This window comes from Ictalurus furcatus, chromosome 28, assembly GCF_023375685.1.
Source record: "Ictalurus furcatus strain D&B chromosome 28, Billie_1.0, whole genome shotgun sequence".
Classification (NCBI taxonomy): Eukaryota; Metazoa; Chordata; class Actinopteri; order Siluriformes; family Ictaluridae; genus Ictalurus; species Ictalurus furcatus.
Window position 1 is genome coordinate 11,445,048 of NC_071282.1, and position 27,634 is coordinate 11,472,681.

Sequence of the window (27,634 nt, forward strand, 5' to 3'; positions counted from 1 at the left end):
CACAATCTACGTTCCTTTATTTCTCATTGCATTCCAATACATGGACTTTGGGAAGGAGAGGAAGGGAAGGAAGTGCAACAGAAAATGTCTACACAAACAGACTTACTGGAGTTGTAATGCCACTTGATTTAGTGCAAAAAAAAAAACTAAAACCAACAGAACATTGCACAGAATAAGCATTGCCCATAAGACACCCCCCCCCCCCGAAAACCCTAGTTCTGTTAAACCCCAGAAGAATCCTGAGACAATGATGGAACTTCCCAGCCATTTTTAGGTCACAACATCATACTAGATTTGACTAAATGGACCCTCCCTCAATCATTTGCTCAATCGTAGCACATCTAGTTTTGCATTAACCCTAATTCTAGTCTGGGTTCATTCCTAGCACCTGGTCCTTATAATACTACCTGCAAACATAAAGCAGCAGCTTCTGTAGTGACGTAAATGTGGCAAAAAAGCATGTGCAAAAACGCATTTGAATTCAATAGCAGTTCAATGTGCATGACCACATAGTGGAAGACGTAACTCTTATAATTATACATTAATAATTCATTGCATTGTGTATAATATATTAATAACGAGTTATGATGAGTAAGAGCATTGCTGCACCTAGGTTGTGAGGGTGCTGTCCTATAGACAGTTATGTTCTCTACACTAAGGACAGTGGGAAAAACTGGAAGACAATTTAACTTGCATTAGCATGAATAAGCATCAAGAAGCATTATAATGCATTTTGCTGTGAATGAATGCCAAGGATTAGTACAAGCAATAGCTGAGAGTAACCTTTAAAATGACCTCACTCTACAGTTTCTTATTAATATTAATATATCAAAAGGCAAAAGTATAGCTCCATGTAGATATCTGAAAAAGATTGCAAGAATACATGACAGGACTGTATTGTAACTACACACAAAGAAGTGTTTGAAAAAATAGAATATGGTCATTGGAAATACGATGCTAGATGACAATTTAAATAAAGTCTTTAGTGTTAACTAATCTAGGCTGTATGTGGTTTTACAAGTAAAAGTACAACATACATAATGTACACATAATGGGCATCATTTATCAAACTGGAGAAAAGAATGTAATTTCATAAATCACTCACAGGAGCATTTGAACAAGAAATGAGTTATTCATACAAATCCTGTTTGTTCAGAAAAAAATTTATATCATACCAGAGCTCCAGAGTTTGTCTAAAATATCTACGGAGACTCGCGAATATGAACCTTGACTGATCAGCTTCGAATCGTGTAATTGGTGATAAGTTACTGCAATTTTATATCTGGATTACACTGTCAAATTTAATTAAAAGAACATTTTGTGAAACGCATTCCATATTAATGACTTAACGCAATCCAAAACAAATTCCTAAATTATTACAAATAAGTCTAGTTATCTGAGAAGGACTGGCGTTCCCATTTAGGGTCTATTGGATCTACTGGATCCATCATGACCCTGACCAAGATAAAGTAGTTACTTAAAGTGTGTAAGTGAAAACTAATTATTCAATTAAAATAAAAGAAATGGCACCTTATAGGAGGAGGAAGAGTGTGTCTGTGGTAGCCGACTTACTGCAATGGCTGAGCTGCTTTACTGGAAAGTTGACCGCACACTGCCTTAGATGTGCTTTTTAACCGTTTAATCATCGTTTTGTCCTTTTCAGCTCTGTCAGCTTTGCCTTTTATGGAGTTTTGTGGCTGTCACTAAATGTAAATCAGCTGTGCTGTGAATGCGATTCGTAATTTATGGGTGATTGGCATTTATCAACATCTCTACTTGAGTACAAAGAAAATCTGTTACCATTATTTTCAGAAATCTTGTAAAAAGTTTTAGTTCAGTTAGGCCTACAAAACCATTTACACACATTTGTAATAAATTATTGATAAATGAAGCCCAATGTGAATACAGTATAGGCTAATACATATAATATGGAAGTTAGACTCAGGTAAGCAGTTGGTGAAAGCTTGTCAATGTGTTCTTAATGGACTTAGAATATTTCAAAATAGATTCATGTCATTGTGGATCTAAAAAAAAAAAAAAAAGTGAGTAGAATAAGTGAGAGTTTTTTTTTTCACAGTAGGTGACTAAATAAAGAGTTGGTGGTACACATGTAATATATAAATAAGAACCAGTGTGTCATTATCTGTTTTGAATATGATTATCATTAGAACTGTATGAGGACACCATGATTGTTTGAGGATTTGTATGTTGAAGAAACACTGCTGATCACACTGACAGAAGCCCCAGAGAGACAGGAAGTGAAACGGTGATGGAAACAATCCAAAGTGCAGCATGAGCTACTACGGTTAAAGCGGAGCAAACTAGGAGATGTCCTGGGAAAGAGGAAGAGGAAGTGGAGTCAGACAGAATAAAATTTCCTTTTTTCAGTTTACCTCATTATCATAAATGTTTTTTTTCTCACACTCACGAACATGCACAATCGTTTCAATACTCATATACACTGCACTCACTTTGGTTAAAGGACATGCTATTCTCTTTCCAGGTGCTTCCCTGATATACCCTGCAGGTGTAAGCGTATGCCCGGTCATCTGACATAGGCATCCACGTGAGGCGGCAGATGTTGGGGGGCACCAGTGTGACATTGGCACGACGTCTGGTCTCTATGGGCGGAATGAGGTGCACTGGGTTGTTGGGATTCGTGGTGCCCATCAGGCGTCCATCCTGTTTGAACTCGCAGAACGGCCCAGGGATCTTGTCGCTTTTCGGGAACTCACAATCCACACGCACATTCCTCTCCAAGTAGGTGAGGCAGGAGAATATCTGAGGGCCACGGGGCGTGTGATACCACCAGGAGTCGAAATCCAGAAAGCTTGGTTTCTGGTAGCCCGTTGATGCAGCAGTCAGTCCGATCATACATGACAAAAACACTGTAACATTAAGCAGACTTGGTACTCATAGCATAACATTACAACTGTCAAATATGCAGAGTCACTTAATATTGTATACTAAATAAATAATCAAATAATAAGTGACTCAAAATAATAAAATGGTTAATTTGTGATAATATAGATAAAAACACTGTCAAAAAAAGACAGGTATATTTAAGGTAGATATAGCCTGTCACGATCTCGCCGGCAGATGGCGCTGCAGTGACAACATGCACAGTCAGCTGGAGAGTGCGTGCACGTGCTTGAAGTGCGCATGGATGCTAAGACTGTGTTTACAACGGACATGTGCATTTATTTTGGTTTCTGTTCTGTCCCCGCCCTGTTCAATTATTGGTGGAGGTGTGAGGGTGTGCTTTGAAGTGTTACCAGCTGTCAGCAATTAAGTTAATTGTGACTGGTTATTTAAACCCGTCGCCTTGGGCAGTATTAGAGTATAGACGGAATGAGTAATGGTGCCAGGCGGTAATGTTTCCATGCTCTGTCTAGTTTCCTGTTCCTTAGTTCATGCCATAGTTAGACGAGTGTTTCATGCCAGAGTTAAACAAGTGTTTCATGCCTTAGTTAAACAAGTGTTTCATGCCAGAGTTAAATGAGTGTTTCCTGCCAGAGTTAAATGAGTGTTCATGCCATAGTTAAACGGGTGTTATGTCATTGTTGAACGATAGTTGCAGGCCATAGTTCAACGAGAGAATTATGCCATAGTCGTGTTCTAAGTTTTGTGTTTCATGCCTCATTTCTAGGTAAATGAGAGAAGTTTCAGTTAGTTAAGTGGTAGTGTTTCCATGCCCTGTTTAAGTTCATGTTTCTTGTTTCAGCTGTAAGTTTATGTTTAGACCTTGTTTCCTGCCTCCTCGTACATTGACTTAAGTGTAAATAAAGACTTTACTCCTGCGCTTACTTCTTGTCCAAATCTTGTTTCGTAACACAGCCAAATATGTATTCTGATAAGATCCAATTGGCTACTTGCACAAACACTTACACATTATTATTCCAAGTTATATTTAGCATAGCTCCTGCATTTCCAGTTCATTCACTACAGTCATAATTGCAGTATTTTACAATTGGGGTCTGCAAGAGGTCCTTAAGATAAATGTCAATGATGTTCATCAGATATGTAAGAACACCTGCAAAGCCCCTTCTAGCAAGGTGAAAAAAAGAGATTATAAATCATAAATACACTACTATGAAGGTAAGAAAATACCCAAAGTTTACAAAGTTTACTTTTAGCAAAGTAGCTTGTGTTGTTGCTATCAGGGCAATATAACTGTAATAATAATAATAATAATAATAATAATAATAATTCGGTACAATTATTCTTGTTGGGTGTTTATTATTATTCTTTGCCTTACTCTCCCACACCCTTGGCTGTGGTATTTGAATACGGTAGCACTCTGGGGCAGGTTTTCCTCATGGACACATCTGTATTTGGAAGTGTTCATCCTTCTCTCCATTCTGACCAGTCTCCCCATCCCTGAGAAGCACTCCCATAACATAATGCTGCCAACACCATGTTTCACCATTGGTATGGTATTAGCCAGCTGATGAGCAGTTTTCGCCAGAGGTAGTGCTTGGAGTTAATTCCAAAGCATTACATTTTTGCCTCATCAAACCAGAGAATCTTTTTCCTCACATATATACACACTGAGATCTGACCATAACACCCACATTTGGGCCTTCCCCAAAGTTTGTTGCAAAGTTGTAAGCACACAAGTGTGTAGGATGTTTGTGTATACTGTAGATTTTAGATTTCCCTTCACTGGAACTAAGAGGCCCAAACCTGGTCCAGCTTGACAATGCTCATGTGCATAAAGCGAGGTCCATGAAGACATGGACTGCCAAGGTTGGAGTGGAAGAACTCGAGTGGTATGCACAGAGCCCTGACCTCAACCCCACTGAACAACTTTGGGATGAATCTGAATGCCAATTGCACCCAAGGCCTTCTCACCTGACATCAACGCTTGACCTCACTAACTTGTGGCTGAATGGGCAAATCCCCTCAGCTATGCTAGTCACAAACTATAAAGAGTGGAGGTTATTATAACAGCAAATGAGAACTAAACCTGGCATAGGATGTTAAAAAAAAAAGTAAACAGAAAGTACACCTTTCTTCATTTCTATGTTACTTTTTTTTATCGGGAATAAAAAACAATTGTATGGTCCTTACCAACTTCTATAAACAATCAAATGAGCTCAGGTGATGATAAAAAAAACACAACAGATTTCAAAATGTTGTAATTTTGTTCCCAAAAAGGAAAACAACATTCAGAAACCAGTAAGTACACCCTTCCTACTTACACAATCATTAAGAGAATAATTAGCATCCAGGTGTTATTAATGAAATGCACATGATTAGTTAGTCATCAAGAAGTGTGAGTACCTCTACAAAAGCAGAACTTTTGGTAGTTTGGTGTTCTGGAGCACTCAGGTGTGTGTCTACATCATACCAAGCAGAAAGATAATCAGCCATGACCTCAGAGAAGAAACTGTTGCTGCTCATCAATTTGGGAAGGGTTATAAGGTCATCTCCAACAATTTGAAATTCTTCATTCTACAGTGAGAAGGATTATTTACAAATAAAGAGCCTTCAGGATAGTTGCCAATCTCCCCCAGTTGCCAATCTTAGTGTCAGGAAGTTCCCCCTTAAGCCGCATATAGAAGCGTTCAGCACGCATAAGCGTGCGCTTTCGTGTTTTCATGTCTTTGTTTACATTTCCACATGTGTTTTTATGTTCATTCATGTCCTGTCTACTCCTTTGTCTTGTCATTGGTTGTCTCCCTCATGTGTCATGATCACTTTCACCTGTTTTCAGTTTGCCCTTGATTAGTTTGTTTATTTACACCCTTGTGTGTCTTTGTACATCGCTAAGTATTGTTCAGCATTTACCTGTCTTTACTGAGCCTTAGTTTTATGCCCTGATTTTCCCGGCTCTTTATATTGTTCCGTTTCCTTGCTAGTGCTCTTTGGATTATCCCTAATGTTGTTTGTACATCACCTGACCTCTGCACATTAAATGTTTATGTTTATGACAGCATAATCAGAAAAAGACTGAACAAGTATCGCTTTCATGGAAGGGTGGCTAGGAAAAAGCCCCTAGCAAGCTGACTTAGGTTTGCAAAATTGCATCTGAACAAACCACAGAAGTTCTGGAACAATATCCTTTGGACTGATGAGACAAAGGTGGAGATGTTTGGTTTCATACACAGCAGCATGTTTGGCAAAAACCAAACACAGCATACCACCACAAACAGTTCATATCAACTATCAAGCATTGTGGTGGAGCTGTGATGATTTGGGTTTATTTTGCAGCCGCAGGATCTGGGAAACTTGCAATCATTTAGACAGTGATGAACTCCACTTTACACCCAAATTCGCAGGGAGAAATTGGGTCATGCAACAGAACAATGATCCCAAGCACACCAGCAAATCGACATCTGGACGGCTAAAGAATTAAAAAAAATCAAGGTGTTGGAATGGCCAAGTCAAAGTTCAGACCTCAACCTCATTGAGATGCTGTGGTGGGATCTTAAGGTAGCTGTGCATAAACAAACACCCTCAAACATCAATGAAGTGAACCATCACCTGGTTTCTGAATGCTGGAAAGTTTTTTGGAAAAAATGACCAAATTTTGTTGGTGAAGTTTGAAGTTGGTGAGGACCACACTATTGCTATGTAGGCCCTAATAAATAAAAACAAAGAATTGAAATGCTGTAAAGCAAAGATGCCTCAATACAAATTCCTTAAAAATATATATATATTTTAAATGCCCTCAACAATAATGAAATTAACAAAATCAATATATTAACAAAAGTAATATTTGGTGGGACAACCTTTTGCTCTTTTTAAATAGTTGTCATAGTATCTGATAAGTTGGTGCTGAGCATCCTGTAAAATTGTATGGTTGACTGTCAATACAACTTTTACCCAGCTTTTACAATAATTTTTACGCAGCAGCCCTTATTATGGTTTTTGTCTGTTACGTAATATGTTACTTTCTTTACTGACATACAAACATTTTTCTGTAACATATCTGGAAATATAAAATGTTTTTTTTACTGACTGTATAATGCATAAGTCATAAAATAAACATCTATAACAAAATTTGAACCAAACAAAAGGGAGCCTAAGACTTTTGCACAGTACAGTATATGTTTTATAAAATATTAATGTAATTTTAAGGGAAGTCCAAAAGCCACTGCTTGTGGTCTGGACCAGTGACAGCTTGCGGTTTTTAAAACAGGGGAAGCAAAGGTGTCTGTTATTGCTGTGTGAACTGTGTACATGTGTGTGTATGTGTGTGTGTGTGTGTGCGCGTGTGTGTATGTGTTCAGTTTTAACGGTTTCATCTGTTGGTCTGGCCTGCTGTCTAATTCACAGTCTCTCCTCATAAGTAAGGCATCAAAAGATATTTCCAAAATCAGGCCGACAAAATTAGTGGTGTCTGCCAGTTAAGCTGCTAACTAATGAGCTCAATTTCACTGAAGATAGATATGTAGACCTATAAATAAACAAAAACAAATGCAAATAACCAAACAAAACTTTATACTTACAATTTATTTACCATATTTACCAATTAAAGTGATAAAAAAAAGCTATACTATTTGTGTAAGACTGTTATGGATTTGGCTACTACCCAACTACTGCAGATCTGAGCCCTGTTTCAGGAGAAGCTGTGCGTCTGGACGGGACAAGTGGAGAGTGCACTGTGCCAATAAATGTTGAGACATTTTTTTTTCGATGCAAAATACACCCACCCATCCATATTCCCATTCACACTCAGTGAAGCCGTATATCCAAGCGAGATCCAAAATGATGCATTAAAAACCTGTTGTCCAATGAATAATAATCTTTGCTCCAATTACAACACAGTGTACTTTGCCATAGAAGCCTTGCCTGCACTGACAATGCTGTGCGAATGCAAGCTGCACTGTCCACAGAAAACAGTTTGCGTTAAACGAAAGAACAGCGGTGAGATGTTTGATAATTTCATTGAATTTCATCAGGTGTGATGAATAATACAGACAGATTTAGGGTGACGTTTATGGGAGGCCGGGCTTCTCTTGTAGTCTCAAAGCAATTGCCTCTAGTTTTGACACAATCTGATCTTGAAGGTCTGTGGTGAACTGCTCAGAGAGGCGTGGTTTTTGGTCTGAAATGCACTGCACATACACACAGGCATGCACCTTTTTTGTTTAATCATGTCCAATGAGTTGTTTTGCTACAGATAGACTCCAGTCAAGTTCTAGACACATCTCAAGATCAAAGCCAACAGGATGCACCGTAGCTCAATGTGGAGTGGCTTATTTTATGTCTTTAATCCGGATGTATTTGAAAACACATCTTTTTCTCTACGCTTTTGCCTTTCGTCCACGCTGAGACGCCGTTTTTGTCCAGCGGAAACTGAGCTTTTCCAAAACACTTTCCCAAGCGGATAAATTTGAAAACACTGTTTTTGCGTTGTAGCGTGGACTGAGAAATTTATAAAAAAAAAACAACAATGATGTCTTTTTAGTCACGTGACGCAGCCATGTGACCCATTCAACTCGAAAACAAACAAGCTGGTGGATGATGTTGTACTGCAGTTGTTGTGCCTGCTGTCCAGTCTGATAGCTTTTTTTTAAAAGATTAATGTTACATTGTACAACTTTTCGATTGCATTTTTAAATATATGCCTGATGTAAATTACGCAGGCCAGAGCTTCTTAGGTTTTTACACGTGTGCAGCATAGGGATGTGAGCGTTTTCAGACATTTCAGTGTGGATGAGCAATTTTTGGAAAACATTTGAAAACGCCAGTGTACACGGAGAGCATTTTAAAAACGAAAATGCATTTTTCAGATCTATCCGGATTAATCTGGGCGTAGCCTAGGGGTCTGAATACTTATCTAAAGGAGAGATTTTAGTTATGTTGTTGTTGTTGTTGTTGTTTTCAATAAATTTGCAAAGATTTCTGAAAACATGTTTTTGCTTTGTCACTATGGATTAATGTGTAGTGCAGGGGTTCCCAAACTTTTCCAGGGCAAGGCCCCCCAAATGGCATTACCATTTGACCGAGGCTCCCCTTTTGCAAGATGTCTTTAAAACACATTAAAAATACAGACTTCTGAATATATCCCCCTTTTTTACGTTGATGTTTTGTCTGTTTAGCAATTAGAAAGTTAGGTACAGCAAATGTGATTTTAATATGTATTGTTACAAGTAACATGTTATAGTAATGTGCATATAATATATATATATATATATATATATATATATATATATATATATATATAGATCGTGTATTTATGTATTTTTCACACCAAATTGTTGAGGCCCCGGGGCGCCCCCCACTTTGAAAACCACTGGTGTAGTGTAGATTCATGACCAAAAACAGAAAAAAGGCATTTCATCAATTTTAAATTAAATCTATAACACAATGAAATGTGCAAAACCTCTAAGTGGTCTGAATACTTTCTGAAACCACTGTATATAAGGAAAAGAAAACACAAATGTTAAAACATGTTAGTTGTGACGCCACAAAAACAAAGGCCTCTGGAGCTCTTCAGTGTTTGCTACTGATTTAGATGTTTATAGCTCCAGACACCGTGTACTGAAGGCTCTTAGTGTCCGTGTAGCCGTAATAAATCGATCAATCATTGAATTGATGATTATTTAACAGGTGTAAAAGCAGCATCGTTGGAAATAGAGTGTAAATAGTGAGGAGATATGGCAACTTACCCACCAGGGCGCATGCGCTTAGTGGAGGAGAATGCAGAGTCATGGTCGGCTCTATTGCTCTAAAAACAAGAATGCAGTTAGAAAATACAAGGTCCCTTTCTAGAACCTTCTTACTATCTGTCCTTCAGTGGTGGAATGAACTTCCAACCTCAATCCGGACCGTAGAATCTGTCACTATCTTTAAAAAAAAAAAAAAACCCAGCTAAAGACCCACCTCTTCCGTGAACACTTAACCAACCCCTAATAATAATAATAATAATAATAATAATAATAATAATAATAATAATAATAATAAATAAAACCTTACTCTGGCACATACTCCTCTACTCTGCGCGTTTTGCTTCTTCTAGAACTCAGTTGAAAGATCTTGTACGGTAGCACTACTTGTATTGTTCTCTGCTTGATATATCGCTTTGCTTGTATTTTCTCATTTGTAAGTCGCTTTGGATAAAAGTGTCTGCTAAATGAATAAATGTAAATATAAAATACTCATTTCTGTAGAAATTATTCTTAAATTGTTCAAATGCGACAGTTAACTGCAAGGTGCGCCTGTGCATCTCTCTCTATCACTCTCTCTCTCTCACTCTCTCACACACACCGACTAAAATAACAGGACAAAGAAGTCCATTTGAGCTAGAAATATCGTCATTCCCTGTAACGGTGCCCTCGTAACTGTTTATTCTCTATGTAGCAACATACATGATATGAAGATGATACATGACCATCGCTATGTTCTGTGTTCGTGCAGCTATACTGTAAGAATAATGTCGCACAGTGTCAAATCCGCATCGTTTAAAGGTGAGTGTTAAATAATGACAGATGCAATTCTCTTACCTTAAAACTGAAACGCAGCACTGTAAGGATCTGATCGGGATGCTGCGGTCACCTTAAAGATCCGAGATTCTGATGATGATGATTCTGTGCTGCTGGTGCTGAATCCTCGCTGTTGTTTTCTATAGAGCTCATGTAGTCCCCTGCACTCTCAGAAATGTCGCTGGGGTTATACCATCAAGGGGACATGGTGTGTACCTTTCGTATGCATATTATCCTTGAAAACCTTTAAAAAAAAAAAAAAGAAAAAGAAAGGTACATTATTGGACCATAAGGACTATACTCTCAAAGCTACACTGTAAAAGGATTATTGTTAAAACAACAGTAACTGACTTCATACTACTGTACATGCAAGACTTATTGAACTGAACTAGTACTGATTACTGTAATGTTTCCACGCTGTATAATGAATTATAATACGATTATAAATGGTCTTATAGGCTACTGAATACTATACAATGAATGACAGTCATTTTACTTTTCAAAATGTTTTAGCTATTGTATTTACTACTAGACTAGAACTGGTGGGTGTGAAATAGAAAATGCACATTTTTGAACTGGTTTTTGAAAATGCACATTTTTGAACACTTTTGAAAATGCACATTTTTGAACACTTTTGAATTCTGAACTGGTGGGTGTGAAATAGAAAATGCACATTTTTCTTCAGCTGCAAAAACAATTTGCAGTAAAACGTAAAAAGTGCTTAATTTTCAGTCATTCAGAAGCAGGACGTATTTTAAGTGCTGGAAAAGCATTTGAACATTCAAAAGTAAAGGAGTCTGATACAATACAACATTCGGTTTGATAATATCAATGTAAAACAACATATCAAATCCGTCAAGTCATAGTGATGTGAGGAAGAACAATATTAAATGGTCTTTAAAACAACAACAACAACAACAATAACAACTGAATAATTTGAACCATTTAAAGCTATTTGTATTGACACTACAAGATAAGGTACTGTAAAAGTGCAAATAAAAGTGCCATTGATGGTACATTCTGAAGTACGGTCTGGTCCCATTATTTGTGAGAGTGTGCACTACATAGTTTAGTGTTTAATATTGCCCCTGCTATAGTGTATTCATCTCCTCCTTATATAAGAAGATTTGCTAATGAGCCAGGGAACCCTTACAGAACATATACACGTGTGGTTTTTAGACACTTTGCTTTTAGAAACTGTTATGTTTCACACGTTTTCATATGCAGTATACAGGTTTTTAGTGTCACATATTTTTTTTTAACACAATTCATTTATTTTCATTTGTTATTTTTTCACGTGGTTTCATTTATCACATAAAACTTGTATCATGTCATTTAATAATGGTATTATTACTGTAACATATAATGTTATGTAATCCCTGCTCTAAACAAAGCTGTATTTAAAATATACTCACTGTCTCTCTACTATCTCCTGTGTTAGGCCTATCTCATCCTCTCTGTTTCCCTCATTCACTTTATCACTTTGATAAACATGGCATGGCCAAACAACTGATTATAGCCTGCAGCTCTAAGATAATACAGTTAATACAGAAAAAGCGGCACACTGCACTGTTTAAATGAATGCAGTCCTCCAATGCTAATCTCGTGCATGTTGTATATAATTGTATTTGCGGTTAGTGTTATGCAATTATATAATAACGCCAATAGGGGGCGCTGTACACCAGTGATGGAGCTACGCATGCAGAAAAACATGAAGAAAGACAAATCGGTTGCTATATGTGTTCACAGTTCACAGTTGCTATGTTCACTATGGCGGGTTGTACATAAAAATTCCAATATATGGACTGTAATGAAAGAAGAGAATACATTCACACACCCACACTGCAGTGTTGAATGAACACCTATTGTGATTAATGAAAATAAATAATGTTCAACTGCCAAAGTAAATTTAACCATGGGATTTGTTCTATATATGGGAGTTGTTCTGAAAATGCTGGTAACATCTAAACTAAGCTTTTCTGAGTAAGTGGCATAGAGTTTTGAGTCTCCAGCCCGAAACTTTGGAGTTTGAGAAAGCAGCTCTGAAACAGTGAAATTGTGAGCAAAGTTAAACAGAAGTAAACATTTTAAATGACAGCTGAATCAATATATCAAATATTACCAATATATAGTACATGGTAGAGAGTGTCTCTTAAAATCAATTCATCAAACAAAAACAGTGGATAATATTTATTTAATTAAGTAGTTTAGTTGAAATTTCAGACTGCTTCTGACAAATTTTCTGCAGTAACATTTTTATGATTACATTAATATCCATTACTAATTTTCAGCGATGTAAATGGGAGACTTAAGTGAAGTTGTAAAAGGTTTGCAGGTTGCTTAGGTTTTGTTCATATAGCCATTCAAAATGCATGACAATTCCAGGTATTTTTATAACAAGGTTTTGCATAAGAAACAAAACAATACTGTTCATTACAGCAAGAATAGATATTAATATTGTAAATTTAAAGTAATTTAAATAGTAATATATAGTATTGGTATTAGTATACAGTGAGGGGAAATACGTATTCGTACAATTAGTTTTATGTTATTTAATATACTTAGGTCATGCAAGGCCTTTTTTAGTTATTTTGGCTATATGTTTGGGGTCATTGTCTTGTTGAAACGTAAATCTCCTGCCCACATTCAGCTTCTTGTTTGAGTCAATTCTCCTCTAAAATGTCTCCTATAAGTTTTTTATTTTTGTGTTGTCTGAACAGAGCTTATTGTGCCAACTGAGATCTGATTTGTCTAAATGCTCTGTGAATCGTTTTTAGCAAAGGAGTTCTGTGTAACTGTTGTTCCTGCTGCTTTCAGTTCATATTGTAACTCTTTTTGAGTACATTTACAACATTTGGCAGATGCCCTTATCAAGAGCGATAAACGTTTACATTTAGCAGTTAAGGGTTAAGGGCTTTGCTCAGGGCCCTTGCGACTTACGACCTTCTGATCAGAAGTCCAACATAACCACTGAGCTACCACCAATGCTGGTTTCTCTCTGTGTTTTGTGGTTTCATGAACTCTCCACCTTACTTCCCCCAGCAGGTAAACCGGGAGAGTTTACATTATCGCTGTTTATTTTCTGGCCTGATCATGTGAAAATCAAAACTTGTGTTACTGATCCCTTGCTGTGGAACTGTTTGATAGCAATAACATGACTTAATTTATGTGACATTGTACAAGGGGGTGTGGTTAGCATCAAACAGGAAAATTGACAAAATTTAAACAAAAACAAAGAAAAAAAATGCCATGAGTAATATATTACACATGTTTATGAGGCATATATGTGTAAGATATACTATTGTAATAAACTAAGCATAAAATTAGTTCACGTCATGTACATATGATTATATCGTTATCATCCTCTTCAGTAACCACTTTATCCTGGTCAGGGTTGTGGTGGATCTGTAGCCCATCTCGGGAACACTGCACCGGTGCAAGGCGAGAGAATTCACACATGATGGAATGCCAGTACTTTGCAAAGCACCATGCACACCTAGGGGCAATTTAGCACAGGCAATCCACCTACCAGCATCTTTTTCGAGGTGAGAGGAAACCGGAGAACCTGCAGGAAACCCACACAAACATTGGAAGAACATGCACAACAGAAACTCCACTCAGACAGTAATGCAGGCTCAGGCTCCAACCACGGACCCTGGAGCTGTGAGGTCCCAACACACAGCCATGCCACCCTCTTATATTTATCATTTAATAATGACATTTTCAGCATCTCAAAAACAAAAAAAAAACTAATGTGATTTTAAATGGTATGCCATCAGTTCATAGTTCTTTAGCATATAACATAATTTTTCCCCCTTTACATCTAGGTGGTTAACCTCTTGAGGTGTATTTTGCTTTATTAATGTCAAGAAAGCATAACATGGAAACTCTCTCTCTCTCACACACACACACACACACACACACACACACACACACACACACACACACACAGAACCTGTCCTAAAATATCAGCCTATTTTAAAATGCCCTCGTTCTGTAATGAAGCTTGCGTCACTTCCGGGTTTAGCTGATCATCTGATTCGCTACTGTCCTCTGATCAGCAACAAAAACAAGCAGGGCGACCTGGAGAGCGCTCGGTGTGGGTAAGAACAAACTGTCCTCAATATAATCTCACGCTTTGCATGCAAGTCAGTTCACGATATTTATTCGACGTGATCAATTGAACATGCACAAAAAATATCTCGGGTTGTTTTGGTTTTTTTTTTTTGACACATATTAAAAATCATAATGAAAAAAGCCAATGGTCGACAAAATATTATGTATCTGTTATTATACAGTAAACACATTCCGATTTAAAAAGTGTTGATAGATTTATTCATATGGACAGATATAAAAATGTTTCATTGGGCTTTACGGTGTCTGACGCTCACTTCCTGCAAAAGCAAAACATAAACAGCTGCACTGGCGCTTATTGGCTCATTTCACCGTCTCGTGCTATGAATTACATTCAACGTTACGGCTTTGTTTTAAAATCTAATTTAAAGCATTTTGTGTGTGTGTGTGTGAGAGAGAGAGAGAGTGGGAGAAAGTGGTCACTTTCCGCACTATTAAGTAGATTTCGCGAGTTGTTTTCCAGGGCTTGAAACACTGTTGTGTGTAGTTGAGCTAAAACAAGGGGAAAACAAAAATTCTTTGAGCCTGACTCTTCCGGTGATCTAAACCAAACCAGTTTCACACAAAACAACATCACGTTATCTTAATTTGTTTTCTATTTTCAAAGGATATTTATTCTCACAGTACGCCATTAGGAACGGGACAAGTCCCAAACATACGTTGTCATGGCACCCGGACATTTGAAATTCAACAACACTTTCTGACCTGCATTCCGCAGCTGTTCCGAGTGTGCGCATGCGCAGTCGACACGCCACTCGTTTAGTCTATTTAAAGGGACATATGATTCTCTGGGGGTCGCAGCCTATGTAAAGCTGATACTGTAATTACAGAAGCGTTACACTTTAAGACTTTGAAGTGCACCTATTATGCTTTTTCAAATATTACCTTTCACACTGTAAAACCGGATAGTTCATTTAACAAAAAATTTGAGGAAACTAATTACCTCCAAATTTTGAAGTTTATAAATCAATTTCTTTAAGCCAAATACACTTTAATAAAACCAAAATTTAACTCAAACTTGTCATATTTAAGTGTATTTGGCTTAAAGAAATTGATTTATCAACTTAAAAATTTTGAGTTAAATGAACTTATCCGGTTTTACAGTGCATGTAGTGTGTTATGTAGCTGTTTGTGAATATAAAAAGTCTGCAAAGTTTAAAAAATCAAAGCGCACGACAAACGGATTTATTGACTCCCTAAAGAAGGAACCGATTCTGAACAGCTGAAACAAGTCGTTAGTAATTCCAGATTTACTTCCTGTACCAACCTACTTAGGTTTGTAACAAAAAGTCAAAAAGAACAGATGGAGCTGAAACTCGTTATGGTAGTGGGCGTTCCTGCCCAATCAGATTAGAGTATGCTCTCTGAAAGGAGGAGGAGTTTAGAATAAATCCTTTAGAACGAATCATTTAAGGAGTTGTTTTTGATACTGGGGGGAAAAAGGTGCCATTTAAATTATGAGCACATTAGAGTGTTTTTTGACCTTGGATGCATGTAAATCTATCGTATGAGATCTTTAAAACAAAATTAGGCACGTTTCAAAACCATAATAGCTGCACTTTAATGGTCCAACAAAAATGTATATTTAAAAAAATGATCACAATGATCACAAATTTCTATTATTCATATCAAATATGTCACATTTATCCTAGGTTTTGCCATTGTACAGTTTGTTCTTATCAACAACCTCCTCTACACACACACACACACACACACACACACAGTATCTGCTCTCACTCTACACCTCTTCATCACAATCATGCTGAAATATTCTAAGCAGCCAAGATCCTTTAATGTTCAATAACAGAATGCCAAGGACCCTTTTGAATGTGTAGTACATTCCCCTGCCCTTTGCTATTAGTGACATGACCCTTTACCATGCTGCTCACTATGAGTTCAGCAATTCTGAAACTTTTTGTTACCAGAGATGTCTTCCAGTTCCACAGAACTCAAACGGGCTACTCTGTGGTAAATAACATAGATTTATAATAATATAAATCATATAGCCAGTATTTTTTCTTGTGTTATTGGTATTACACTTAGTTTCCAGTCTATTGTTTATACTTATTATTGACACTTTCAGTTTATTGGACTTGAATGCTTAATGGAGTCATAAACCCATCTCAGTAAGCTGCTAGAAGTTGCTTAACGATAAACCACATCAGAACATATTATATAGAGAAAATGCTTTGAATACAATAGAAATGATAACCATATAACAATGGAGAAATTGTATTCATGCATCCCTATGTAGCATCCAACAAGAAAATTAATATATGTACTTATAAATTTATACCTCCTTTACATTTCTGAATACTTGATTACTTGGAAGAAATACATGAAAAAATATTCTGTTCATATTATGTTATCTGCACCAGATTAGAAATGTGGAACTATTAGGACCTTGGAGTTTAGGATGTTCATTAAAATGACCACATTGCTAAAATCTGTTCCATCATATTTACTTTTTAGCACCAATATGATTCCACTCAAAAGATGTTGAGAATTTAGTTCACAGTGTTGCTTTAGTGGATGATAAATTAATTTTCTTTCAGAGCATATCACAGATATATGTCACAAAAATTGTTGCCTCTGTTTGCATCTCTTGTCTCTTCACAGCAATCCATTGAACATGGAAAACATCTTTTATATACATTTATACCAAAGTCCTGTTGAATTCTCAAATCTGATAGGCTAGAATGTGTTTATTAATTTTCTGTAACACTCTGCAGTGTCAGTGAGCTTTAAACGTCAGCAAGTTTTCCATCTCAGGAAAGTCCTTGTGCTTTCTTATTTTTCTGTAACATGACAACCTGCATTTTTTTGGCTTATTAATTTCATGAGAGAGGAAAAATAGGCTAGAGATAGAACAATTGTTTAAAGCTGCTATAACACAAGTTATAACAGGAATTGACTTGTTTTGCAGATGCCCCTCAACTTTAAATGTAACTATAACCTGTTAAAAAAAAAAGAAGGACATGTTTTTGTTTCGTAAATTAAAATATTTTAAATCACTGCTTCAATGTAAAGAATGGCATATGAGGATCTAGGACAAATATTGTAGGCACTCATGTCAGAGACAGTCCTTTCTTTCTAATGCTGATGTTACCTCATTGTTGCTCATGTTAATTCAGGGAAGAAGAATGGCCATTCTGTGACTGTTAGTGTCCATGTGACCACTGCTCCAACAGCTGGAGGCTGAACCATAAATTGTAGTTGTACAGTTGTTTGGCATCCAGAGCTGGACAGCGCTAGAACCTTCAACTGTGAGGTAACAAAGTTCAGTCACTTGCCTTTAGGCTTGTAATGAAGCTTCAATTTAGTAGTTTGTAACACTTCCAAATTGAAATAATTTTCCAAATTACTCATAGTGTCCTAAAGCCATGCCTTCCTTTCCCCTTGCTTTATTATTCTTGGTTCACATCTCCTGACCTTTGCTCCCGTAAATGACAAGGTCCTAAAATACACTCACTCTCTGAATAAAAACAGTGTATGTGGTCATTTTCTTTTTAAACATGCATAGGTGAAGAGACGGAAGGAAAGATGGACATGGACATGGAGGATGAAATGGGACGCACTCTGGTTCAGGTCATCAGTGAGAAGTACAACCCAGACAACTTCCCATACTGCCGTGGGCCTGGGGCCGGTGTGGTGATCCGGACCAGTCCTCAGGGTTCTCCTGTCAAAGGTTAGATATTTGAACTTTGTGTAAAATCTTGTTTTCTTTTTTAAACAACGTTACCTTAGTTGCGGGCTCATGGTGACTTAGTGGTTAGCACGTTCGCCTCACATGTGTGTGCGGAGTTTGCATGTTCTCCCCGTGCTGCGGGGGTTTCCTCCGAGTACTCCGGTTTCCTCCCCCAGTCCAAAGACATGCATGGTAGGCTGATTGGCGTGTCTAAAGTGTCCATAGTGTATGAATGGGTGTGTGATTGTGCCCTGCGATGGATTGGCACCCTGTCCAGGGTGTACCCCGCCTTGTGCCCAATGCTCCCTGGGATTGGCTCCAGGTTCCCCCATGACCCTGAAGAAGAAGTAAGCGGTAGAAGATGGATGGATACCTTAGTTGCCTGATCTCACCATTTGAATTATTTGAATTCATTCCCAGTCGATAGCTAAATATCTTTTCAGCACTTCTTGACATTTCAGTCAAAATTATTAATTCATTCAAGGCTAAGCACCACCCCCCTACTTCTGATTTTTTAAAAATCATTATAATGTTTAATTTTTGGTATCCTCATATTAGATTATGTGCTGTTAATAACAGTGTTAAAGTGGATTATTTTTGGTCTTTTTTATGGAACCAAGCAAAACAGCACCTCCAATGGTCATATGAAAAATACACAGAAAGGACTGGGGATGATTTATTTCTAGCCAAGATTGTACGTTCATGCAGCCTATCAATGTCAGGTGATTATACAGATTTAAATGCCCCTAGGTGTTCGGATATGTTTTCAGCACATGTCGCTGACACATCCGTAAAACATCAGCAGCAGTGAAGATGTATGTGAAATATAGTCATGGATGTAATGAACACAAATAAGGTGGAATATTTACACTATCATCCTTTTCCCCACAAATTAAAAATAGATGGACTAAGCAGACATTGTCCAATCGGAGAAAACGAAAATGTTAGCATTTTTGTTTGAAACAGTTACAACTTTTCTGCTTTCTGTGTTTGGCATCCAGAGGAAACATGGAGTGAAGTCACTGGAGCATTACAGACTTGAAACACTAAAGAAAAAAACAACAACAAAAAACAGAATACACAAATGAAGCTTCTGCCCTCCTATGCAAAATCAGAACCATATCAGTAATAGGAGCTATTGATCTTTAATGAATTTTTAAATCTCAAATTACGTATGCATTCTGCAACATGAAAAGTGCTGCTACTTCACATCAAAACTTATTAGAGCTTATTAAATGTCATGATTTTGAACGCCATTCTTTGTTTAATTGTCCATGTCAGATCGTCTAAATCTGCCCAGTGTGCTGGTTCTGGAAAGCTGTGGAATAAGTCACGCAGGAGATGAGGAGGAAGTGGCAACGTTCTGCGCTCATGTGGTGGAGTTGGACCTATCTCGCAACCAGTTCAGAGATTGGGGAGAGGTGAGTGCAGTCAGTGTATGTACTGCCGATGATCCCAAAGCAGTATACACTTAATATGCTTGTATCTGATGTTCTGAGTAGTACTCAGATTGCTGCAATGGCAGATGCTGATAAAGGTGTGGCCACTAGGGGGAGCTCAGTCTATGGCCTGTTGGTGTTCTAATATCTGTTCTGAAAGGGCACTGCACTGTCTTTCTTCTTCTGATGAGATACGAAAGGTGGTGACTTACAATAAAAAAACATGGCACATTTCTTTGAAAGCAATGCAACTACACTGGTTTTCTTTCAGCGTACTCAATCATGGCTTCCTAATATTACCTCTAATTGCAAATAACTCATTTTATTATCATCTGCAGATTTCATCACACTTATTTATAATTGCCTCTAGATGCATTATTTCCTTAAAGACAACTTGTCTATGATGTATTAGTTCTGGTAATTCACAAACTCTTACCATCTACCAGTTTGACCAACTTGACCCGTGTTTTCTGGCATGCTAGCGCGGACATCCACAGAAGTGATCATTTTCAGCTCGGACATCCATAGAATTGATAATAATAAAATCAAAAATAATATCCTGCGCACACACTTTACAGTTTCATCTCATGGCTTCATTAAGTTGTGTTCACAGTTAACTGTTGCATGATATATATATATAAAAAAAAAAATAATCAATGAAATGATATTTTATAAGCTGCTCAATAATGAGGGTGGAAGCCATAATATGACTCAACAATAATGTTATTAAACTGAACCAAATTTGCAGTGATTAATGTGATCATTACATCTAGGACTATTCATGCAGCAATTTATTGGCAGTACACTAGACTTATATTAGATGGTTCTTTCAATGCCTGTCTTCTCATTCATATTTTTTTGTATGATTTTCTGTTTTTATTTTTTAAATCGTACGTTAAACACCTCCACAATCTGAAAAAACCTTCACAATCTGCTTCTTCAATCCACATTTTTGTGTTTAAAGTCTATGCTTGTGTTTAAAGGCAGTGGAGTAGATGCTGTTGAAGACACCTCTGTTAAACAAAAACTCTAGCAAAATACAGGTCATTTTAACACTCTCTGCACTGGCCACCCAGAAAATCAATTTAAGCATGTGCGTAACGTGACTCTGTATATGGAAAACTTTGATTTCCATAAATATTGACATATATTTAGAATCAAGTCAGCAACTTGCCATTGGCAACTGGTATGAAACAGTCAACATATACAGGTTGGGTATGAGTGAACATGTGTCTTGACAATAGCATAAAAGAGGTTCCAGTTGACACTATCGACTGCAACAGGAAAGTGAAATAACTCCAAGACAAAGAAGAACAGGAGCAGGAGCAGAGCATAAAGATCACACACATCAAAGATCATGATAACTGAAAGACTATTTTAGTTTAGAAATCCTAAATGTGATTTTATTGTTATCGATGTGTTTTCCTTTATAGATCAGTAAGATCCTGTCTAACATCCCTCATTTGGACTTTCTCAATTTGAGCATGAATCCTCTGAAGGGCTCCTGCCTGGAGCCTGGGGGTGCTGAAGCCTTCTCAGGCCTTCGCCGCCTCGTCCTCAACAGCACACATGTGTCCTGGGCCATGGTGCACACGCTCACGCAAGAGATCCCTGAGTAAGTGTACAAGTGTGTGTGCTGAAAAACCTGTAGAGCGCTCTATATTTAATTGGCACCCATCTATCCTACCTCCATCCCTATTTGTGTGTGTGTATGCTGATTTGAGGAGCTCTCTAGTGTTTATCGATGCCCCTAATCTGCATGTGTATGTGTATGGATGAGAAAATGCATGCATTTATTTTAATTACATTATGTTACTTACCATTCAGGGTATTTGGTTGTTCTTTTGCGTCTGTGTATGTCAGACAGTGTGTACGAGAATGCTTTATATCTCAATTTCAGACTAGCATACAGGCACGTGTACGTGTACGTGAAGCTGAGTATGAGGAACCTTGTGAGTCTGTGTTTCCTGTTTGCATCTTAATCACGTTATCTCTGCCACAGACTGGAGGAGCTCTTCCTGTGCTTGAATGAGTATGAGTGTGTGAACTTGTCACGGGTACCCTGCCCATCGCTGCGCCTGCTGCACATCACTGATAATCTGCTGCAGGACTGGAGCGAGGTGCGCAAGCTGGGCCTCCTGTACCCTCGTCTGACCTCGCTCATTCTCGCTAATAACTCTCTCTCTTCCATCCACGAGCCTGAGGACTCACTGCAGTGCCTGTTCCCTAACTTGCACAGTATCAACTTGCACAACTCAGGTTAGTTAAGCAGCTTCACAACACAGTTATGGATTGAAAATGCTTTTCATGCTACAGAAATACATAATATTGTAGTAGTATACCACACCACTGTTGAATTATCAAATCTGATTGAGCAGAAGGCATTGATTATTTTTCTGTAACAGCAGCTCTCACAGTAGTGCAGGCTATACTTCGAGATCATCAGGTTTATATGAATGTGCTCTTTTTTTTTACTACTTCGTTCCACATAATCTAAGAAGAACTATAAACATGGCGTTATTTCACAAAAAAGTATACAGAATCATTTATATGGTGAAGTTTTCTGTGAGGTGACACTTATATAACATCCAGTGTCAGCGCTTTGTAACTGCAAAGTCTTCAGCACAGAGGAGTTTGTGATTTTCCAATTTTTTTCACATTACATGATAAGGTGAGGGGTTTTTTATAGAGAAAGAAAAACTGGGGGGGAGGGGCAGGGTGGCTTAGAGTTTAGCACATTTGCCTCACATCTCAAAGGTTGGGGGTTTGAATCCCACCTCCACCCTGTGTGTGCGGAGTTTGCATGTTCTCCCAGTGCTTCGGGGGTTTCCTCCGGGTACTCCGGGTGTTGTAGGCTGATTGACATTTCCAAATTGTCCATAGCATGTGAATGGGTGTGTCAGTGTATGTGTGTGTGTGATTGTGCCCTGTGATGGGCTGGCCCCCCATCCAGGGTGTCCCTGAGTTCCCTGGGATAGGCTCCAGGCTCCCTGTGACCCTGTGTAAGATAAGTGGTACAGAAAATGAAAGAAAAACTGATGAGGCAGCAGCTGTTTATAGCCAGTATAGCATAAGTGATAACATGAATTAAACTGATAACATGATGAAACTTTCATCAATACTAAATATGACTACAAATTGATAAATAGTATAATGTCTCATTCATTAATACGTAGAAAAACTGTGATTGTTGGCAAATTGCTGTGCTATAAGCAAAATAAACCTAACTCCATTTCAGGTCAGGACACATCCCACCACTATGTGATTGATTATTTTCCTAGAACAGCTCAACCCATAATGTTTTACTCTGTACATATCCAATATGTCATCCCAAAATCTTCAGCCTAATTATTAACAATGTAAGGACTATTTGTGGACACAAAAAAGGCCCTTGTCATCCTTGGAGATCTGATCTGGAATTCTAAATAAGAGATAAAGGGCATCTCACAGAGACAAATATCAGCTTTTTGTTTCAGATTTGCAAACACTGGTGATCTAGTCAATTATTTAACTTTCTGCTCTCAGGTTTAAAAAAAATAATAATTTAAAGCAAACGGTGTTTTAGATCACTTTGGATTAGAGAAATTTAACTAAGAACATTAAGTCTTACGGGATGTTTAGGAAAATGAAGTAAAATTCCTAGCCAAGTAGAACAAAATCCTTTTGACAATTCCAACTGTGAGTAATTTGAGTAGAATCTTGATAGATACATTCTTTTCATATTTATGGAACTGCAGTTGGATAAATTTAAAGATGGGTGCTGTTTTCCCTTTTTGTGCTTTAGGTTTGAATTGCTGGGAGGACATCGAGAAGCTCAATTACTTCCCGAAGCTTCGGGAGGTTCGTCTAATGGGCATCCCCTTACTGCAGCCGTACACTGACCAAGAGAGACGATACCTTACGATAGCACAGTAGGTGTACACTCTTATACACGTGCACCCTCATACACATTACCCTATTCACTCACATAGGATTCTCCCTTTGGAAGATGGTATGCTTAGCTTACTAACATAACTTAAACCAAACTGTAACTTTGGTTAGTGGTATCTATATAAAGAAATGCCTGAATGTCTCCTGTGGACTGCAGTTTGCCGTCAGTCACTGTTCTGAATGGAAGTGTGGTGACAGATGGAGAAAGAGAGGATGCTGAACGCTTCTACATCCGCTATCACCTGGACTGTCCTGAGGATGAGTTACCACAGAGGTACATTACACACACACACACACACACACACACACACAAACAGTCATAGCAAACATTCTCATCCATTGAGATACATGATATTGCCCCTGACCTTCCGCTATGAATTGCTAATGTTTGTAGCTATTGTCTGTATAGCAAACATGATAGGGAAAGTAATCAATGAAGGGTGGTGTGATGAGCCCTGGCACCCACTGGAGTTACTCTTGTCAACCCAAAGTTGATTATTTTCCAATAACAGCACATCCTGAAGTGTTTTATTCCTGTTATACTACAGCAGTTGGACAACGGTTACATTTTTGTTTTTTTTATTAACAAATGACATGATATTGCTAATAATTAAGCCAAACGTTTTGTAATGCCATACTGGATATGTCAGTCCCTCCAAGATTTCGTGATTTTGCGATTGCAGAAATGAATGCAAAATTAAGCAAACTCCACTATTTTCCACAGATTTGGGCCATGACATGTCATGTGACGTAATCACAACACGCATTCAGCCTAAGCCGCCTTCGATTCGTGTGACGAACATGAGTACAGCTGAAAGGTCATTTACCAACAAGCATCATTGCGAAAGGCCGTGGAAAACAATTTCGTGTAATTGCGATTTTGAAAATTCAAGTAGTTTTCTGGAAAAAAAAAAAGCACAATAAAACTCCACAAGTTGCATTGCGAATTTTGAAAAAGGCCACAGCAAAATCAAGAATTTTTGGCTGCAACAATAACAAACAAACAAAAAAAACTCAGCAAAATCCTGTATGGACTGATATGTTCAGAATAAAACATGATGGGGAATGCTATTAAAGTGAAATAATGTCATGCCTACTCAAAGTTGAATATTTTCAAATAACTGCACATCCTGAAGTGTTTTTTTCCTCTTATAGCAATTATTTGCGAATAACAATGATTTATGAATAAATTACAAGATGTACTTTTTATCAGTTTATAATTATATTTGAACTTCAGGCGGAGGCCTGAGAAGGCTTCAGCACCCCCAGGCTCCAGGAACATCTTTGAAACAAGTTAGTTCCTGTTATCACTTATGCTACAGAAAGTTTAAACAACAAAAATTCAACTGGTCATGTTACAGAGAAATCAAAAAAGCAGAAAAATTTCCCGTAGTAGACAATTTAAATTACCAGCTTTACCTCTGACTGTTACAAAGTGCTGACACTGGAGACTCCTTCCATACATGTTAAATAAACATTTCCTTTGAGAGACAATGATCATGTAGTCTAATCTGGTCCTTTGTGTCATCTATGCTTATGTCCAGACATTTGAATACATCTGATTTATTTCAAACGTGATGCACTTGAATACATTTGCAGATACACATGACCATAAATGTGACAGCTCCAGTCCAGAAGAGCTGAAGTGCAGGTGGATCAGTTGCTATCAGTTATCCACATCTCCTCAAAATGGAAAGCTTTAAGAGCTATTGTTCAGCACAGCTCTCTGTGTGTGCACTGATCCATTCAAAGCAGGCCTGAGATCAGTAACACAAGCGTAATGTAGACACACAAATACAATATCGTTTACCACTTTGACTGTGTGTTTGCCTCCTTGGCTGTGTCTGAAAAAAATGCTTGCCATCACTGCAATTCAGTATGCTGCACTTATTTTTCTTCCTTATCATCTCTTTTACAACCACTAGCTTATGCTCCAGTCAGCTTCGTGATGTCGTGGTGCTCATCCCTCGTATGTCCTTTCTGCGACCTTTCAGCCTTTTTCCCCCGTCTCTTTGTTGTTGGGGGTATTTTGTAATGCACAGTACAAGCCAGAAGACGAGGGATCCCCCACGTTCTTTAGCCCACCGTGTTGTGCTTAACCTGGGAGAGGACGTTTCTCGGGCTCGCTCTCCTGTAGAGGAGGCTAACCTTTGAGAGACAATGCATCCACTCTCTGCCTCCTCAAAGACGCCTTTGTGCCAGAATACTCTTGCCAGGAAACCGATATATGAGGTGGCAGCTTGATTCTTTTTTTTTCCTTCTCTATATCCTCCTGTCCACCTTTCCGTCTTCTCCACAGTCTTTTCTAAGGTTTTAAGGGGACTAAAATGGCAGGTGTTTTTTTTTTTTTTTAAAGAAAAGTGGATTAGTGAATCACTCTCTCTCTCTCTTTCTCTCTCTCTCTCTCTCTCTCTCTCTGTCAGTTCTTTGAATGGTTCACTCACGTAATGAATTGACGAAGATGTCTCAGCATTCTGACACAGGGATTCCTGTAGGCAAAGGGACAAAGGGAGGAGGGACATGGAATTGTGAATGGTCCTAAGTGCTAAGGAAAGATCTTTATGAAGTAATGTTATGTTAAACCACTTACTGTACACAGTGCATGTAGTAGGTTTTATTTAACAAAGCAAAGGTTGTGTGAGTCAGTGCTATTAACGACATTGACAACTATTCATATAATTTAATTTATCTTAGCAGTTAAACTTATCAGCTTAATTCTATTTTTATGTCATTTGTACAACTCAGTGTAAGGGCTGAGTTCAATCTCACATTTCTTGTGAGTTAACTTTTCTGTGACATTCAACACAGAAATAGATTGATTGGCCTTCATCTCCCTTTCTTTCTCTGACATTCTCTCTTTTCCAACCCACAGCATGGAAAGGTTTCCAGGTGCAAAAGGCAAAAGAGGTAAAAGAGGCAAAGGGATGGCAGACACTAAGTGGGTAACACTGGGGAAATCACTAGGGGTGAGTTTAGGTTGAGTTACTGACTCAGACATCTTGCCCTCCCCTTAGGGCTTAGGGCAAAGCAGTAATCAGTCCTCATGATAAAAGAGAGAAAATGAGAGAGACTGACATTGAAAGACAAGTTGACCTTTAATATAGCAACATCCTGGCTACAAAAATAACCGTAATGTGTATGACTGTGACATTCGAAACAGACCAGCTGCTGAAGACAGTAAAATCTAAAGCATTACAGTGATTTATTAAAAATATAAAACTTTTAAAAACATTTCAGTCCGTACAGGATCTTGTTGAGTTTTTTTTGTGATTGTTGCGGCCAGAAATACTCGATTTTGCTGCCACTTTTTGTGCTTTTTTTTGCAGAAAACTACTTGAATTGCACAAAATTGTTTTGCACGGTCTTTCACAGTAATGTTTGTTGGTAAATGAGACATTTTAGCTGTACTCATGTTCAATGCACGTAAATCAACGAGGTCTTTGGCTGAATGCAAGTTGTGTTGACGTCACATGACGCATCTTGGCCCAAATCTGCGGAAACTCTGCGGAAACTTTGAAAAATTGCAAGCTCCTGTTGGTTGAGTTTGTTTGATTTTGTTTGATTTTGCATTCATTTCTGCGATCACAAAATCCTGGAGGGACTGTAATCTCATGCTGTAAAAATGACTGTTTAGGATATGGAGAAAACTTGAAAGGCTCGCTCTGTAACCTCAGTCTCTGCCATGGTTGCTTAGTCAAAGCCTGGGCCCAAATAACCATGGCTGTGTTATCTCTGTGAACTTGAGGGGATATAGTGAGTGGTGTGCTGGCTCATGTAATTGTAAACCTGTGCTGTTCACTTACTTGCTCTGGTAGCACAGATCAGGCCCTTGCCCTATGGATTTCTCAAGCAGAGTAATTTAGTTACACCATGTGGAAAAAACAAGTACTGAGAAGTGAAAGTAGTAATGGAGAGGCAATTTGATATATGACTTGCCAGACGTATTGCCCAGATTACTGCTGCCTGTCTCTGTATTAACAAAAAGAGAGAGATGTTGTCAAGAGAGA

The 27,634-nt window shown here is 38.0% G+C and overlaps 2 protein-coding genes and 1 long non-coding RNA gene across 10 annotated transcripts in view; 2 read left to right on the plus strand and 1 right to left on the minus strand.

The window, feature by feature from the left end:
- si:ch211-215c18.3 (uncharacterized) lies at positions 1 to 15,725 on the minus strand. 7 transcript variants are annotated; one of them, XM_053618642.1, is made up of 6 exons: positions 15,276 to 15,725; positions 13,966 to 14,001; positions 10,458 to 10,680; positions 9,624 to 9,682; positions 2,472 to 2,888; positions 1 to 2,333 (listed from the first exon to the last, which is right to left on the minus strand). In XM_053618642.1, exons 4-6 carry the CDS (start codon positions 9,664 to 9,666, stop codon positions 2,227 to 2,229), a joined length of 567 nt encoding a protein of 188 aa, XP_053474617.1. In that variant the 5' UTR covers positions 9,667 to 9,682; positions 10,458 to 10,680; positions 13,966 to 14,001; positions 15,276 to 15,725; the 3' UTR covers positions 1 to 2,226. The 7 variants fall into 7 exon arrangements, with proteins under 7 accessions (XP_053474617.1, XP_053474618.1, XP_053474621.1 ...); XM_053618643.1 differs by lacking the exon at positions 13,966 to 14,001; XM_053618646.1 differs by lacking the exons at positions 13,966 to 14,001; positions 15,276 to 15,725 and having other exon boundaries at positions 9,628 to 9,682; positions 10,458 to 10,915.
- The window catches only part of tbcelb (tubulin folding cofactor E-like b), a 21,916-nt gene continuing 8,738 nt past the window's right edge, over positions 14,457 to 27,634 (plus strand). The window contains exons 1-8 of one of the 2 annotated variants that reach the window (XM_053618639.1): positions 14,457 to 14,539; positions 17,705 to 17,841; positions 18,094 to 18,258; positions 19,540 to 19,679; positions 21,131 to 21,312; positions 21,700 to 21,956; positions 23,482 to 23,608; positions 23,785 to 23,901. In XM_053618639.1, coding sequence (XP_053474614.1) covers positions 18,114 to 18,258; positions 19,540 to 19,679; positions 21,131 to 21,312; positions 21,700 to 21,956; positions 23,482 to 23,608; positions 23,785 to 23,901 — 968 coding nt within the window. In that variant the 5' untranslated portion in view covers positions 14,457 to 14,539; positions 17,705 to 17,841; positions 18,094 to 18,113. Of the gene's footprint in view, positions 14,540 to 15,747; positions 16,539 to 17,704; positions 17,842 to 18,093; positions 18,259 to 19,539; positions 19,680 to 21,130; positions 21,313 to 21,699; positions 21,957 to 23,481; positions 23,609 to 23,784; positions 23,902 to 27,634 lie in introns of those variants that run through there. The other variant, XM_053618640.1, reaches the window with a different exon arrangement.
- The window catches only part of LOC128603888 (uncharacterized), an 8,272-nt gene continuing 5,564 nt past the window's right edge, over positions 24,927 to 27,634 (plus strand). The window contains exons 1-2 of the long non-coding RNA XR_008385101.1: positions 24,927 to 26,193; positions 26,500 to 26,593. This is a non-coding gene — a long non-coding RNA (uncharacterized LOC128603888). The remainder of the gene's footprint in view (positions 26,194 to 26,499; positions 26,594 to 27,634) is intronic.